Genomic DNA, 18,620 nt, shown 5'->3' on the forward strand with positions numbered 1-18,620 from the left:
TGTAACGCACGCATCCCCACAGGCGAGCCCTTCCCCAACCTAGGGCCCTGTAAATATGTTGGGAATTCAGGGAACTGTGATACCTAAGTAGATGCATACAAGGCTCCGAGTTTCAGGAGGCTGGAATTACCTGTATTCATCATTAATATGCAGGGTATTCACATATACACATCCTTTCCACCAGTTGTCTCCAAGCTGCATGCTTTCCAATTAAGTGGGCTTCAACTACCAGAATTCCCACATGCTGAGAATTCTAGGAATCTGAAATCCACATAAATAAAGTGCAGCAGGGTGGGGAAGTTTGCTTTCTGCAAATGCAGTAAGAATTGTTGGCAGTCAGGCAGCATAATAATGACTCTTCCAGTTTCTTGGCGTTTCAGTTTACCTGTTCTTCTGTGTATTTGTCTTGGAGCATGCGCTGGACTTTTTCCAATTTGCACTTCACGTTTTTAAGGTTCAAGGAAAGGTTCTCTGTTTCTTGTTCGAGGCCTGAGCTATGGTCAGTGGACGTGCCTTTGCACTCCTCCAGTAACCACATGACTTTCTGCTCAATTTCTGTTAACATCACCTGAGGAAGTCAAGCAGTTAATCATTTACAAAACATTTATTTACTAAAGGTCCTAAAGCTTAAAGGCTGATAGCTCCAATGCCTGGGAAGGCCCATCTAAAAGTGACCCCCTTTCCTGCCCCCTCTTCCTGGCTTCTGAAGATGTGGGGAATAAAGGAATCAAGAGTAGAAATTTATTTATTTCATGTATTTGTCACAAAATTCTCAGTTAAGCATAAATGTAGGGGAACTGTCTTTTTTATTACATATATTGATCTCATTTTTCTAACAGAAAGTGAAAGGATCTGCAGATCCCAGAAATCTGAAGACTGACCTCATATGGTGATATTTGTGTGCTAATTTCATCCTATAAGTATTCTGTAAATGTCTACCTGAGATGATTGTCTTCTAGTTCTGACTTTCCCTTTCCACATATTTATGTATCATTGCAGCTGTTATGTTGCATCAATCTGGTTGACTTTTATCATCTTAAAAAGCCAAAGACGTAATAAAGATCAAATAAATGCTCCAACACTGGAAGTTTTTAAGAAGAGACTGGACAGCCATTTGTCCGAAATGGTGTAGGGTTTCCTGCCTGAGCAGGGGGTTGTACTAGATGACCTCCAAGGTCCCTTCCAACTTTACTACTACTATTATTATTATTATCAAACAAGTAACACTGCAGGACATATTATAGTACCATAGTGAACCCAGAGCACACTCTTTCTGTCCAAGGCAAGTATTCCCACACTTGGATCTCCAATAATTCTTTAGAAAAGCCTGGTCTTAAGTTTCTGAAAAATCACTAGGAAAGGACCAATCTTGCTGCTCCAGCCAGCTCTTTCACTCAAGGGGCTCGCTGGGGGAGAATGTTCTCCTCTATCCTTCCCACCATCCTTCTCCTTGACCTGGGAGACTTTCAGCATACACATTTTCCAGGCCAGCATTTCTCAAACTTGGCAACTTTCAGATATTGGACTTCAACTCCCAGAATTCTCCAGCTAGAATGGCTGGTTGGGGAATTCCAGGAGTTGAAATCCACATATATTAAAGTTGCTAAGGTTGAGAAACACTACCCTAGGCAAATTCTATTTAGAAGAGGCATGTTGAAGGTGAGCAGGACCCAGGCCTAAAAACACATTCTAATCAAGAGCACTAATGGGCTTGAAACATTTTCATTGCTTTGTTTGACTGTACTGTTACTTTCTGGGTAATGGTTGTTTCCTTAATGATTTTGAACCACAGACAGGACTCTTCATAGAGTAACATCTCCCTTACCCTCATTTCATAAACTTGCTGCTTGAAAAATTGACAATAGGGACACATGTGAAAGAGAAAAAAGGTACCACACAGAGTGACCACATTGGGTTGGCTAATAGGAACAGAATTCCGTGTTAAGGACACACCGGAAATTGTTCAGTTGGACTAATGGGAAAGCATGAGGCCTGAAAACCAAGTTTAAAGGAGAACTGTGGAAAGCACATGAGGGAAAATAAGGGCAGCAGCAATATTCATTATCCATGAAAAACATTTTCAAAATCACCAAGCAATAGAGAAAAGGATTCCTTTCCTTTGACATGCTCAGCCATGGGGGCAAGTGATTCAGGAGCATGAGAGCTTCTCTGAATCCATGCAGTATATTGCTGTAATAATTTGGAATATCTAAAAGCAGGGTTCAAAGGCAGAGGTGAATTGAATACAGACTCATAATTATTAACTTTTTTTTATAGAGCCCTTACTATTTTCACTGAGTATCTTTAAAAGGCAGGCTATAGTAAGAAGTGTTCCTTTTTAGTGAATTTTGCCATACTGTATCTTACTCATCACAAGAGATACCAGAGATTTTGCTTATCTAATAAAAGATGAGATAAAGTGACCTGTGCAGGTTGTTCTGGGGTCCATACAAAAACATTAAAATCCAAATTGTTTAACACTACTCCTCCAAATATTGTTCATGAATAATAAAGATTCTTGTTTCAGTTCTCTTCCCATCTACTTCAAAAGTTACTTTGGTAAGATTTAGTATAAAAACCCTATTATACATAATTTGCTATAAGTACATTTGTAAATAATTTGTTCTGAAACATTCTGTTTGCAGAAAATTGCTCAGAAACAATAGAAAGTTTAGTAATACTTTCAATCATCTTCTTAAACTGTACTTTAAAAAAATCCACAAAAACCCTCATGCTTAGTATTTCTGAGAAAACTGGCATCTATTAACCCCACAAAAGAAATAACAATGTTTGACATTTTCATTTAATTTCTCAATGAAGTTATACTTTCGTTTTGTGCTTTAAAAATTATGAACAAAAGAAGCTAAGCACAAACACCCTTCTATCTACTTCTTTGAAATGTGACAGGCTTCAAATATCTACTAAGGTATCTATGCCTGGAAATTTCATTTAGCTTGGAGGACAGTCCAATCATCAGATAGTGGACTCTTGTCCTGGAAACAGTCTAGGATTTTTCATTTGATACTTTCATGTACTAAATCAAATGAAAGCCTTAATAGTACTACATCCACATGGAGAGAAGTAAGCAGTGGGGTACCACAAGATTCCATCTTAGGCCCAGTACTCTTCAATATCTTCATAAATGACTTAGATGAGGAAATGGAAGGGGAACTCATCAAATTTGCAGATGACACTAAGCTGGCAGGAATAGCTAATGCCCCAGAAGACAAGCTAAGAATCCAAAAAGATGTTGACAGACTTGAACAATGGACCCTATCCAACAAAATGATATTTAATGTGGAGAAAAGCAAGGTTTTACACCTGGGCAGGAAAAACTATAGGTACTGTGAGAGGGACCTTGGAGTCCTAGTGGACGATCACTTAAACATGAGCCAGCCATGTATGGCAGCAGCCAAAAAAGCTAATACAATCCTTGGTTATATAAACAGAGGCATAGAATCAAAATCACATGAAGTATTAGTACCGCTTTATAAAGCCTTAGTAAGGCCACATCTGGAATACTCCATCCAGTTTTGATCACCACATTACAAAAAAAGATGTTGAGACTTTGTTTAAAAAGTGCAAAGAAGAGCAACTAAGATGATTAAAGACTAAAACATATGAAGAACGGTTGCAGGATTTGGGAATGGCCAGTCTAGAGAAAAGAAGGACTAGGGGGAGACATGATTCCAATAGACATGATTCCAGTATTTGAGAGGCTGCCTCAAGGAGGAAGGGGTCAATTGATTTTCCAAAGCACCAGAAGGCAAGATAAGAAACAATAGATGGAAACTAATCAAGGAGAGAAGCAACCTGGAATTAAGGAGAAACTTCCTAACAATGAGGACAATTAACCAGTGGAACAGCTTTCCTTCAAATGTTGTGGGTGCTTTATCACTAGAGGTTTTTAAGAAGACATTGGACAGCCACATATCTGAAATGATATAGGGTTTCCTGCTTGAGCAGGGGGCTGGACTAGAAGACCTCCAAGGTCCCTTCCAGCTATAGTCTGATTCTGATGTAGTTTATTCACCTTCATCACAATAAGGACTAGAAACTTGATTAAAGTTATGATATTTTATTTGACACTGTCCATGAAGTTTAAAATTAATCTTTATGGTAATGCTGAGTAGAATCTTGTCAGTGCTTTTTAAGAGTGCTAACTGGAATACCAGGTTGCTGAATTATTGACTTCATACCCTTATAAGTAGACATTGCATTGAGTTCTCATAATCGGGGGCAACAAGGTCAGTGTTTTCTAATTAGGTCACAACTTCTTATTGTATCTGCATGGTATTGGAGTTTTAGCACTTTTGAGCCTGAGAGATATAGAAGCAGCAGCCAAAATATGTTTAACAAAACATATCACACTGCCTCCAGTATTTGTGTAGGAGTTAGTTTTCATAATCAGCACTGAACTGAGTTTACAATCCAGATTAATCCTAAATCTATTTACCTCATAGCTCATTTTATATGGGAAATATATTGTTGCTGCTATTGCTAAATACTTGGGAACTGGAAAAACACTTGCTGATCAGCTATAAAATATCAGGCCAATAGACCCCAGTCTGTATTCTGCCCATTCCTGGGAAATAAGACTAAGATTGTTTTGTCTTATAGTGCCTGTCCACATTAGCAGAGATTGGTTGAGTCAAAAGCATTGGGAAAGTAATCTAGTTATGCCCCTTAAAATTAACCCATCTATCTGCAGGAGCATCTCAAAGAGAACAAGGAGTAAAGACAGTGGAGACTAAGTACTGTGTAGAGTGACTTAAAAGAAAGCTGACGGTTTACAGAAAGCAGTGGTGACGTTTAGCCAGTTCTTCCTCTTACCTGGCATGCAGCTAGATGCTGCTCCACCGACTGCTGCATTTGGCAGATCTGGGCTTCTGATCCTAGAGACTCTTCCACTTGATCGAGCCACAGCTCCAGCTCAACAATCTGAGCCTGGCACACATGGAGGACCTGAGCTGGCTCAGAATCAGACCTAACTGTGTCCTCGGTTGCCTTTGTGCTGCTCAGTGATCTCCATAAACACTCGGGAGGGTTGGTGAGTTGGGTGGAAGATCTGCCCTGAAAGAAAGAACAGCCGAATTCTCAGGATATATGAAACCTAAAGCAGTGAGCATGTGCTCAGAAAGCAGCATGAATTCTCACACTTTGCCAAATGGGATTTTTATATATAGGTATATACTGTATACATTAAAAAAGGAAAGAAAGATAAAAAGATAGAAAAAGTAATCTCAGCCACCAGCAACAACACGTGATCTGGCACAACAGGCTTCTTAGCAACTCATTTGCATTTCCACAGGTAGGGCTGACGAAACAGGAAGTCGGCTGATTCATAGCTTATTATTAAACGCTATCCCTCAGGATCTACAGAAAAGTGTTTTTCTAGTCCTTGTCAGTTAAGATTCCAGGTATTGTATTTCAAAGCTGAAACTTAGGCTCCAGAGTAAATATTTACCTATTGCTTTTGAACTTTGGTCTCCTAAAGGCATTTACTCTAACATTAAAAACAATAAAATAAAAACCTAGCAAAAAAAGAGGGAGTTTTTTTTTCCTCACAAAAGGGAAGGTTGTCAAATGGGCTCTGTAAACAAAGATTGGAGCAATATCTTTTCATTCTTCCTGCCCTCAAGATTCCTTCAGCATTTTGTGACAAGCAAGCATGCTTAATCCCCTCTTCATTCTACTCCTCTCTCTTTAAAAAAAAGCTTTTTGGCATTCTCCCAAGTCTGTAATAGTGTCTTGTGTTTCATGGGTGCAACGGCTGAAATATTTGTAAGCTGGAAAAGTGGATATACAACCAATCTACCTTCTTAGAGCCTCAAGTCCTGCCTGGGGTCCTTCTTCAGATTCTTTTGCCAGGTGAGGGGATCTGGATGGTCCTTAGAGTTGGGCTTTCTCAGTAGAGGCACTCCTTAGGGCTTCCTCCCTAGATATGTTCACCATCGACTGCAGTCTTTTTCTCAAGGGCTAGATAATGAATGGTCTTATTTTTCCCAGGCATTCTTAAAAAAACCCATTTCAGCCCTTTTAGCCTTTACTCTTATTTATCCTCTGCTATTTGTTTTAATTAGTATTCTTGTGCATGATATAATTCTATTTTATGATGCTTTTAATAATACAAGACCATGTGCTTTTGTTAGTTTTTAAGACTGTAAGGAATCATAAGTAATAACAGTAATCATTTTGGTTCATCACAAAGTCAGGCAGATAGTCAGACTAAATTTGACATCTTTATCCACCTATTGAATCCTATTATTACTATTACTATTATTATTGTTGTAATTTCTCAAGAAAATAAATTACATTGTTTTAGTTAGTCCAGAATGTACTATTGGATCAGATCACATTAGACCAATATACAGAGGATCTGAATGTAAATGCTCTGAATTATTGTGTACAAATTGTAATTAACCCAAGTTTTCGCAAGATGCTGCTAAAGAAGATAATAGCTATATGTCAACACATCTGGAAAAGCTCCAAGTTGGGGAAAGCTCTTTATGATTTTATTTACAATTGAATACAACATACATATCAATAGCTGGCAATATATTTGCTTCTTTTTATTTTCCAAGATTAAGTAGCAAATTATTATATTTTCAAAGATAATTTAACTATTTAATAGCCATGACCCCTACCTTGGTTGGAATGTGAAGAGGAGCTTCACTGGACATGGCCTTTGTGATATCAGTATCCACCTCCTGTAAAGAAATTGAAAGTTTTTTTTATCTTTGAAGTTGCCCAGTTATTCTTGCTTCAAAACTGCAGCCACCCAAAGTTACAACTACCAATGTAACTGTAAAAGTTGGAAACAAAGGAAGTATTCCTAAGAACAGGATTCTGGATCATTCTGAAGTTCACAGGGATGAGAAAAACTGCAGCAGTATTATCCATGGATGGTTCATATTGTGAGTTGTTATTAAGTTTAATTGTCCATATTTAGAGTCAGAAAAAAAGTGTAATTTCTTCCCCACATTCCTTCTATTGTGCAGAAAGCACTCTGGGCAATAAAAGGGTTAATGAAAGCAATTCATAATTATGGAGAATAATCTAAATATAAAATTAATGCTCAGAACCCAAAATTAGTTGGCACTAGTTTTTGTTTTAGAAGATTTCTCTAAAGCTACATCACAGTTTGCTTCTTTGAGTTATGTATGAAAGACAGTCTGTGTCAATGGAGATTTTAACTGAAGATGCCTATCAGACATTTCAGTTATATTTTGCTTTAAGAAAAACATGAAGGGCTTGCAGAAGGACACAGATCTCACTGCAACCTCAAATTAAAACTCCCTTCCTCACCAATGGGAGTCACCCTTTGCATCTACTTTTTGGAATAGATTTGAATGCATCTGCCAATGTAAAGACAATGGGAAAACAACTTGCATCTTTCCACAAATATTATGGAAAGATTGTGGAATAAAGCAGTAGTTTTTGCTACTACTGAAAGCTATTTTGCAGACTCCCCTTAGGTTCGGTCCCACGTGGGATGTTTTTATTTATTTTGATTAAATAATTTATAGACTGCCCAACTTTTAAACAAGAGTAAAACAAAAAGGACATCCACAATCATCCTGTCCCCAGAATCTGGGAAAACAACCAGATCCTCAATAATTTCCTAATGACATGACCTTTATAATACTGCCATAATCAAAATATGCATTTAAGAAGAAAGACAATTCTGATTATACTGCTTGTTTCTAAAGATATCAGTATAATGCAGCAGCCCCTGCCATGACTAAGTTGCTCTCTTTCATTGCCTACTTTTATTTCTCTAGTAAGATTCAACTTCATTAGACTCCATCGTGTACTTACTTCATTGTGGAAGGAATTGTCTTCTGCTTCTTCAACCAAGGAAGGTAAAAGAGCCAGGGATCCTCGCTTTTTGGGCTGTTGCATAAAGAGAAAGAAACCTCCAGTTATTACTGTAGCCTTTAAAATGTCCTCTCTGACACATAATATGCATGCTTCTTAGAATTAGTAAGAAATAATCAAATTAGGTAGTTTTGTAGGCATGATCTCATACAATGTCATAGAAATCTATTTATTGTGCAATGTTTTTAGTCCTTCAGTTACAATACGTTTCAGATCCCTCCACAGCTTCTTTATAGCTATATTAAGTTGTTCTACATTTTTTTTAAATATCTACTTTATTTTTACAAAAATACAGGACGGAAGGGTTGGAAATGACCATGTAGAGCAGAGTTACCCAACTTTTCTGGGTTGGCGGCCCGGAGGGGGGAGGGGGGAAGAGGAGATGGTTTTGTGGGGGACAGGTGCGTGAGCGTGTACAAGTACCTGTTGCTTGCATGAGTGCACCTGTGACACTCAAGCGAGTGAGGCTGTGAGCACCGGTGACGTTTGTGTGAGTGGGGCTGTGCATGAGCATGCATGCACACCAGCTAGCTACTCATACAGCTCAGTTGCAAATAGGCCACAGCCAATAGTGGGCTGTGGCCCACAGATTGGGGACCCCAATATATGGCATCTATTCCAATCCCACTCCCCAGGGCAGGGATTCACTCCTGCAAAGTTTCTGTTAGGTTATTTAATTAACTAAATAAGTCTCATATATATCCTATAATCTTTTTTTTTCCCAAACTGGTTCTTTTATTGAATTTTTTTTAAAATTTTACAAAAACAAAACAACCCTTCCCCAAACCTCCCCAACCCTCCCGTTCCCTCCCCCGACCTTCCCAGAGCTGAATATAGGCTTAATTGAAATTTCTTCAAAAAAATCTTAAAAAAGATATAAACCATGAATAAATCTAAATACATTAATTGAACAAATTATAAAATAATTAACAATAATATATATATAGAAAAACATAAATACCAAAAGAAAAATGCTTAAAAGAAAAAAGAATAAAGAAAAAGAAAAAAGAAAAAGATAAAAGAAAGTATAATAAAAATAAAAAATAAAAATAAAAAAGAATAAAGTCTATAAAATATTTTAAATTTTAAATATAAGTTATTGAAAAACTAAATAATATTTTTTATATCCAACTTATATTGTATAAAATCTATCCATTTTTTCCATACCACAAAATACTTCTCTTGCGATTGATCCTTCAAAAAAGCCGAAATCTTTGCCATTTCCGCCAAATAAGAAACTTTAAAAAACCACTCTTGCAAAGTAGGCAAAGATTCCTTCTTCCAACATTGCCCTACTAACAACCTTGTGGCTGTAATTAAATTTAACATCAATATGGTCTCTTTAGTATCACAATCAGTAACAATACCTAACAAAAACAATTGTGGGGTAAATTTTACCCTCCTTCTAAAAATTATTTGAATATTCCACCATATCTTAATCCAAAAAGCTTTTATATTTTTACACGACCACCAGATACGATAGTAAGTAGCATCCAAACATCCGCATCTCCAACATTTAGGCTGTAAGTCAGGATACATGCGAGACATTTTTTGTGGATTAAGGTGCCATCTATAAAACATTTTGTAAAAATTCTCCCTTAAGTTTTGGGCTTGTGTAAATTTGACATTCCTCACCCAAATAATTTCCCAGGTATCTAGTAGAACTGGTTCACCAAAATTTTGTGCCCATTTAATCATACATTCTTTGACTAATTCTGCTTCTGAATCCAATTCTACTAACACCCCATAAATTCTCTTAATGTGAGTTCGTCTTTGATCTTTTATTTGTTTTAACAAGTTTTCATCTTCTCTAAGCAAACCCACATTACGATCTATCTTCCACCTATCCACTATTTGTCTATACTGGAACCATGAGTAAATAATATATATCCTATAATCTTTAATGTATCCAGGAGCTGTGGTGAAAACTTACATAAAATGTTTTATAGATGGCCCTTGCCACCAGCAAGATTAGCAAAAATGTTTAAAAACATGTCAGATAGATGTTGGAAATGTAAACACAAGTCAGGTACTTATTACCATGTTTGGTGGACATGTGCCAAAGCAAAGAGTTATTGGGAAAAAACATACATGTAGTTCGGTTTTTAGGTGTTGTTCGTCAGCTAAGCATTTTGTTCTGCAGGTGAGTGTCTTGGCTACGGAGTTGATCTGTGCTGGGTGGTGGTATGAGAATGTGTGCAGATAGCGGTTTGTGTGTGTTTTCTTCTGGTAGATGGTGTGTCCTAGGGAGCCATTGGATTTCTTGTAGACTAAGACATCCAGGAAGGGAAGTTAGTTATTAGCTTCTGTTTCCATGGTGAACTGTATTTTGGGGTGTAGGCTATTGAGGTGTGTGAGGAAGTTGTCCAGTTTTTCTTTCCCATGTGGCCAGATTATGAAGGTGTCGTCTATGTATCTGAGCCAGAGTTTGGGTTTGTGATCAGATTTTTCTAGAGCTTGGGTTTCAAAGTGTTCCATGTAGAGGTTTGCAATGACAGGTGAGAGGGGTGATCCCATGGGTGCTCCTTCTATTTGTTTGTATTTTTGTCCGTTATAGATGAAGTATGTGTTGGATAGACAGTGGTTGGGCAGATCTAGGATGTGTTTGGGGGGGTTATATTTGTTTTGGATAGCTGTCAAGGCTTCTTTGATTGGCACTTGGGTGAAGAGGGATATGACGCTTAGCTGACGAACAACACTTAAAAAACGAACTACACACTCTCACTAATGTACTAACATCCAACGGATTCCAAAGAAATAAGATTACCAACCTAATCCAAAAAGAAACCCCCCACTAAAATCCAAGACAGAGAACAAGAAAATGGCAAAGCCCTCCTCCCATACATAAAAGGCACCACAGACAGAATCAGCAAGATCCTCCACAAACACAACATCAAGACAGCATTCTGCACAAACAGAAAAATATCCACCATCCTAAGAAACCCCAAAGACAAAATTGAGTTAGAAAATCAAGGAGTATATGAAATCCCATGCACCGCTTGCCCCATCACATACATCGGACAAACCAACAGAAGAATAAGTGCACTCATTGAAGAACACAAGAACTCAGTCAAAAAAGAGGAACCAACTTCTTCTCTGGTCCAACACCTTAAAGTCACAGGACGTGAAATTGACTTTAAAAAGATCAGAACTATCGCCAAAACTGAACACTTTAATAACAGAATAATCAGAGAAGCCATCAAGATAGAAAAACGCCCACACAGCATGAATAAACGAGATAATACCTCCCGCCTACCAGCCATTTGGAAACCCGCCCTTATTGACAAACGAGTCCCTAACACAAAGAATGACACCAGACCCACACTCATGAAAACCACACAGGATGTCACCACCACACATCCACGTAAAAAGCAAACCCAAACCCACACCGATGATGAGGCATGACCACAAACCAGAAGCCAGACCACAGCTGCCTCATTAGCCACTTTAAACCCCTCCAATCCATACATGAAGCAAACTGACACCCACCATGAAGCCAAACAACAGCAACGCAGCTCACCATCTCAAACCCCCCTGCAACTCAGACTAACTTGAGCACAACAAAGCCCCCAATCAAGATTTCAATTACTGGAATAATTACAAAAAGAACAACAAACCTGTTATTACAGCAGCCCTTAAATATGGATTGGCTAAAACAACCCATGAATGATTATTAATATTTCTAATTGGTTTGTTTATTTGAGTGATTAAAAATAAAGTAGTATGCAGTGAATAGTCTCTGGCTAGATTATATTCTGCTAGCAGAATATAAAGAGCAGTTGCTGGAATTGGGTATGTCTAGTTTAATGAAGAGAAGGACGAGGGGTGACATGATAGCAGTGTTCCAATATCTCAGGGGCTGCCACAAAGAAGAGGGAGTCAAGCTATTTTCCAAAGCACCTGAAGGCAGGACAAGAAGCAATGGATGGAAACTAACCAAAGAGAGAAGCAACCTAGAACTAAGGAGAATTTTTCTGACAATTAGAACAATTAATCAGTGGAACAACTTGCCTCCAGAAGCTGTGAATGCTCCAACACTGGAAATTTTTAAGAAGAGACTGGACAGCCATTTATCTGAAATGGTATAGGCTGTCCTGCCTGAGCAGGGGGTTGGACTAGATGACCTCCAAGGTCCCTTCCAACTACTACTACTACTACTTCTTCTTCTTCTTCTTCTTCTTCTTCTTCTTCTTCTTCTTCTTCTTCTTCTTCTTCTTCTTCTTCTTCTTCTTCTTCCTTCTTCTTCTTCTTCTTCTTCTTCTTCTTCTTCTTCTTCTTCTTCTTCTTCTTCTTCTTCTTCTTCTTCTTATTATTATTATTATTATTATTATTATTATTATTATTATTATTATTATTATTATTATATAGCAGCCTAATATTGCAATAGGCAAAATTCCACAAAAAGTGAGACTGAACTGTGAATGGCCATAGAACATCAAATGGGAGTAGCTGAAAAAAGTTATCTTTGTTACATTTCAGATATATTGAATTCTGATTGAGAAATCTGGGCCCTATAATCCCTCCTAATACATATATACTGGTTTGGGACAGTATCACTATGTAAAGTAAGATTTTCATTTCTCCTGAATTACAGTGAAAATAATTTTGAAACTCTGTTCATTAGAATATAATTTTTAAATCCAAAATTAATTGCCTCCTAAATACTGAATTCTTATGTCTAAGGGTTTTTCTTTCTGATTCTGTACAGCAAGAAACAGTGTTGATCATACATTTACCCTTAGCTTTCAGACAATGATGTGGTATATACAAAAGAAAAAACACAACAAAACTTACCTGCAACTCAGCAGCACTTCCATTTTCCTCTAGTGATTCTAAATCACTGTCCTCAGCTTCGGGTGGTTCCTGATTCTGATGAAGTTCCACCAAGGCATTCTTCATAGTTGTTAGAATATTCTCTTTCTGTTGGCATAATAGGGCAATCTGTTGCTTTACTCTTTCCACCTCCTCATCCTACGGAACAATAATATTGAGACATGACATTTCTCATTAAAATGGGAACATGAAAGAAAATTGTGAACAGCTTGTGATATCTTACTGTAGCATGATTTACAGGATTTTCTTTGGGTGCCTTCTTTGCATTAAAGTATTTCCTTAGCACTGCTGAGAACCAAGCCAAGTGACCCAATACAAAACGTAAAGCCTGCTGGATCTGTATGCAGCCAGCCATAGCTTAGAGGGACATTTGAAAACTGAAGAGCACTCTGAATGTTCCTAGTTGTCTGCCTGAATTTGGGAGCTGAATTCCAGAAGGGCAAGTGGTCAGGAGTTCTTGTGTGACAGATAGCATGAAGTTTACTCATAATACTATGCAAAGCAGGTTAATTAAGATAAAAGCATCACTTCCTGCTTCTCTGGAAGAGCTTCTTCTTTTCTTAAAACATTTTTCCTATTTCAAGTGAGAAAGACTGGAAAATTAGCAAAAGTGATTTTTTTTTATACAAGACCACAAAAAACATGTCCTAATACAATACAGGTAAGCCTAACACTCCTATTCTGTGCTGGCAACCTTACCAAAGATTGTTTGCATAAGGTGGATATCCTTCAACTTAATAAAGGAGTAATTAAATTATCCACTTTAATTAAAACTGTATGCTATCCATATTAACAGGAAGATTTGCTAGTGTTGGTGTAATTTGAAGTCAAAAGCATTCCCAATGAGTACAATTTTAATGGAATGGCAGGATATAGATCTAGCACATAGGTCACATGAACTAATTGTAACTCAGCTTTTCCATCTCTCTCAACTTCAAAATGTTTGGGCTGCTCTTTTTCATTTCACTCTATTATTCCATTTCTTGCTTCTTACAAATGTCTGTGTGAATGTAACAGGACCATCTACAGCAGAGGTCCCCAACCTTTTTGGTTTGGCGGCCCGAAAAGGGAGGCAGGCACTTATGCACGCATGTGAACGCACCAATGGGCAGTGCATGAGCACATGCAAATGAGCCACATCCGAGCACATGCACATGTGCAAACAAGGCCATGTGAGTGCAAGTGCCACAAATGAGGCAGTGCTAGCACCGACGGGATGCTCGGCTTGGTGCTAGTGCCAGAGGGATGCTCAGGGTGGCACTAGTGCTGGCAGGACGCTTGGGGCTGGCGGTGCTAGCGCCACAGGATGCTTAGGGCGGGACAGAACTAATGCTGGCGGGATGCACAAGGCAACTCTAGTGCTGGCAGGACGCTTGGGGCTGGATGGCGCTAGCGTGAGAGTGGGGGGGTGAGTGCATACACACAGACACACGTATGCACTGGCCATCCCTTCAAGAGGCCCTGGCCCAGTAGTGGGCTGCGGCCCAAGGTTGGGACCTCTTATTTACCGGGTTGTGATACATGCTATTTGATGGATAAAGATACCTAGATTTGCCTGAAGTTGGCCTATAGCTTAGTAGATCCAAGTGAGTTGCCTGGGGTATAGTCTTGTTCAATTATCTACACTGAATTTGATCCTGTGACTCCTGACGAAATAGACACAGTCCCCCAAACTGGCAGCTCAATAACTTGGGGATGGCTTGGGAGGTGATCAAAGGGTGGGATCTTTGAAAAAGCAGGAAAGGCTGTCTCTCTGGCCTTGGAGAAGGCAGTGATGCATCTCCTTCTCAAAAGGCCATTTCTGGAATCATCTATCCTGGACAATTATCATTTAGTTTCCAGTTTTCACTTTGTGGAAAATGTTGGGGAGAAGTTGATCAAATGGCAGCTATAGACACAGGATCTTGAAGGAAAAGAATTATCTAGACCTGATACAGTCAAATTTCTGACAAAGGTAAAGCACGAAGACAATTTTTGGGGGCACTATTCTGCAGTGGATCACCTCCTTCTTCAGTGGTCATTTCCCATCAGAGTTGACAGGAGGGAGGAGATCAGGCCTGTGGGTATCTCATGGCACAACACTTTTCCCCATTATTGTTTAATATTTACATGAAATTGCTGGGTGGGTTATGTGTAGGGTGTCTCAAGTTATGATACTTTCCCTCCACAGCTGTTTAACATTTACATGAAACTACTTGGTGAGTTCATCTGTCACTTGGGGTTGGTTTCATTGTTACATGACACAGCCAAATATGCATCTCAAGTGTGGGTTATGCAAATGAAGCTGCCAATATACTAACTCAGTGTTTGGAGGCTGTTAAATGAAGGATATGGAGCTCAATCCTTATAAGATTCAGTAATTATGACTGTGATTGTTTGGGCCCCCAGGATTGAGGATATAATTTATTTATTCATTTATTAATTTTATATAGCTGCCCATCTCATGAGAAGTCGTTCTGGGCAGGATGTAATAGTCAATCAAACAATGCATGTATAAAAACAGGCATTTAGAAATAGAATAATCAGGGTCTTAATGATTGAAGGGCATGACCTACAGGCTGGCTGGCATGCCTTTTTATGGGGAAAACACAAGAAAACACACACATATTTTTATCAACATCAGATAAGAAATGTGCTGATTCGGACATGGGAAAAAGTTAAAAAAAGACACTATAGGAAAATCCCAAATTGGATTTCACCGATGGAGGCAATGATTCACCCTAACACCTTGGATTAAAAAAAAGATGATTAGATAACCAAGGAAACCTCAAATCAAGAGAAGAATTAAAAGAACAAGGAATAATCATAGATTGGTGGCCATACTTACAGATCCAATCTAAACATAGTAAGGATATGGAAGAACACGGAATAAACCAGACCCCACACCAATTGGATAAAATTTTAACAGGTAAGGAAGGAAAATTTTTAACAAAAACTTATATATATTTATTAGAGGTAGATTTGGAGGAAGAAATAGTGAAAGGGCCAATGATAGCATGGGCACGAAATGTGGGCCGAAATATAAAACTGGAAGAATGGGAAAGATTGTGGAACAGAAATTGTAAACTGACACTGTCAACTGCATATAGAGAAAATCAATATAAAATGTTCTATAGATGGCATTTAACACCGGCGAGATTGGCTAAAATGTACAAAAATATGAATCCGGAATGCTGGAAATGTAAAAATAAGGAGGGAACAGTCTATCACATGTGGTGGTTGTGCCCTAAAGCAAAGACCTTATTGGGAACGGATAAGGAACTGGATACAGGAGATAACTAAGGTGCAAATTGAACTCAAACCTGAACTATTTAATAAATTTAAAGATGGAAAAACAACTCCAATATATCATTATACATATATTAACAGCAGCCCGCATAGTATATGCTCAGTGTTGGAAGGGTGAAAACATACCTACAAATGATATGATTATATACAAAATTCTAGAATGCGCGGAAATGAACAAACCTACACTAGAATTAAAAAACAAGGAGGCAACAGAATTTTATGAAATATGGAACAAATGTTATGATTGGCTAGAACAGAGAAATACAAAGTCATGATTACTAATGTTAATAAATTGTAAATAAATATATATGAGATGTATAACACAGTACTATTAAGAAAAAATGTATTTTTATTTTTGTTGTATAGTGAAAAAGGAATAAATAAAAATTAAAAAAAAGAAAAAAGAAATAGAATAATCAGCATTAGAAATAGAGAAAATTATTCTTTTACAGATGCATGGATCTAAATAGCAGGTGGCTGATCTCACAGTCCTAAAGACCGTGTCTACTTCCTCAGGTCCAACAGGCTCAAATCATTCCCAGATATCTCTAGACGTGCAGCAAAAGTGGGTCCATCTGAGAAGAATTCCAAACAATTTTATGTGGACATTCTTCAAGGTGATGGTCCTCTGGAATAGCATCCAAGAGATATGTATGGTGTCCACTCATTTGGGATTCTGGAAAACTCTTATGACCTGACTCTATTCTCAGGCCTGGGGCTAGCATATTAATGAAGCCACTACCATGTTTTTGGTTATCATTGTTGCTTTTCTCCAGGCTACTATCCTCTATAATGTTATGCTCTGTTATATTTTGTGTTTTGGAGGTTGTAATTCATCAAGTGGGGCAGCTGTAATCAATCTAAATAATAATAATTTCATATCTATATAGCTCAGCAGGGTTCCAATAGTATGGTTCTAATTGGCTGTCATATATGAATGAGTATATTAGAATTGTACAAGTAGCAGGTCTATTAAGAAAAGTCTCTCCCTTTGCCTAACTAGTACTTCTCCTGGTAATGTCCCCCTGCAAATGGTTTCATGTTCTTTCCCAACATGAAAATTGTTGGGATTTCAGTACCCAAAATTTGTAGCAATGTGCCATTATGAATGGAAATTCTGAGAATTGGGGTGTCTTAAGCTGTAGAATTTTTAACCAATTCTGTAAGCTCTCTCTAAATTCCAACAAGATAATTTGATATATTTATGGGTTTCATCCAGACATAGTTACGGTGGATTCAGATTTTTCTAAACTCTATATTCGATTTTAGCAGTTTGAGCTACACCACAGCAAAAATGATTTATTCCACTTTTCTTAGCTTTTAAAACAAGTGACTGACTGCACAATGCTACCTGGCAGATTTTTTATTTCTTTTTGCATTACATTCTCTATAGTTGACTTCTCTGATTAGAAAATTTTCACCTCTTCTGGAGTCACCTTTTTGTTTATACTTTGAGTCTCAATATAATTAAGCTCTGACAAGCTAAAGAAATCTTAAAGCAATTAGCACTTTGGGCAGCACCAGCTAATTCATATGACTAACCCAGAAGAGTGTTCTGAAACAACCATTGAATACATTATGGCAAATCACAAGCGTGTATTTTCCATAAAAGTTAGGCATAAAAAAGAAAGCATGACATTGTGGATGCATAAATTCACTTGTGACTAAACAAGCAAAACAAACAATAAGAGGTGAGTCTATTCAAACAGGAGATAACAAGTATGGTTTCTTATCCAAATCAATCTCCCCAAACAGGAACAACATAAGATTTTAAGTTTTAAATGAAAGTAATAAATAATAAAACATGGATTCTAGTGTTAGGATGTGTATTTTGACAAACAGAATTGTGAAAATTGCATTAATACCTAATGTTTTGTAATGGAGGGGGAAACAACATCACAAGAGGATCAGAAAAAGTTAATTGATCAAATTTTACCTTGCCAATGTAGACACTGATGTCAGAAAACTCCAAGAAAGTGAAAATCTGAATGACCAATAAGAAGCAAGAAAGTTTCCTCCCTCTCAGATGAGCTTTTAAAAAGGGGTGGAGACAGCTCCACTTTGCTTTTCTCTTTTGTCTTTCATCACAATAAGACACCTGGCCTCCTAATATGGCACTATCATTTAAAAACTAGAGGAAATAGCTATTTAATGAAACACACAGTGATGAGATAAGAGCTTTTAAAAATGTATGTCACTGATCTATCCCATTTCTTTATTGTTCTACTTTTTATGGAATATTCCTGCCTGGAACATTAGCTGAGAGTCAAAGTCCAGAAAATCTATGAAAATTCCTTTCTTCAATTTTTCCTCAACTTTCTGCTCTTTAACGTTACATTACATAATAATACCTTCTTCTAAAATCCGTAGAGATTCTGGCAGGGAATTTAGCCTGCCACACGAGTTAGTCACTCTGCTACCTACAAAAAGGAAGAAGGTAGAAAGAAGAAATTTTGCTTGCCTCCTCTTGAGAAAATATGAAGAGATCTTTCCGAGAATAGAGATGGTGACAGCAGACAGAACCCCAAGCCCAGAATGTGGGAAGCTGCAGGAGTAAGGACTGTGAGTGCAGGACTTAAGGACATCATCCCTATACATGTGTAAGCATGCTCTTTACT

General features: G+C 37.8%; 1 protein-coding gene across 10 annotated transcripts in view; it reads right to left on the reverse strand.

Annotated features, from left to right (window-relative positions):
* Nucleotides 1–18,620, reverse strand: part of SYNE2 (spectrin repeat containing nuclear envelope protein 2) — a 224,697-nt gene that overhangs the window by 83,057 nt on the left and 123,020 nt on the right. For all 10 annotated transcript variants that reach the window (XM_039319483.1, XM_039319485.1, XM_039319484.1 and 7 more), the window contains 5 exons: nt 12,676–12,852; nt 7,822–7,896; nt 6,648–6,710; nt 4,834–5,073; nt 386–568 (listed from right to left, as the gene is read on the reverse strand). In XM_039319483.1, coding sequence (XP_039175417.1) covers nt 386–568; nt 4,834–5,073; nt 6,648–6,710; nt 7,822–7,896; nt 12,676–12,852 — 738 coding nt within the window. The remainder of the gene's footprint in view (nt 1–385; nt 569–4,833; nt 5,074–6,647; nt 6,711–7,821; nt 7,897–12,675; nt 12,853–18,620) is intronic.

This window comes from Crotalus tigris, unplaced genomic scaffold, assembly GCF_016545835.1.
Source record: "Crotalus tigris isolate CLP2741 ecotype Arizona unplaced genomic scaffold, ASM1654583v1 scf7180000023598.3388751, whole genome shotgun sequence".
In the NCBI taxonomy this organism is placed as follows: Eukaryota; Metazoa; Chordata; class Lepidosauria; order Squamata; family Viperidae; genus Crotalus; species Crotalus tigris.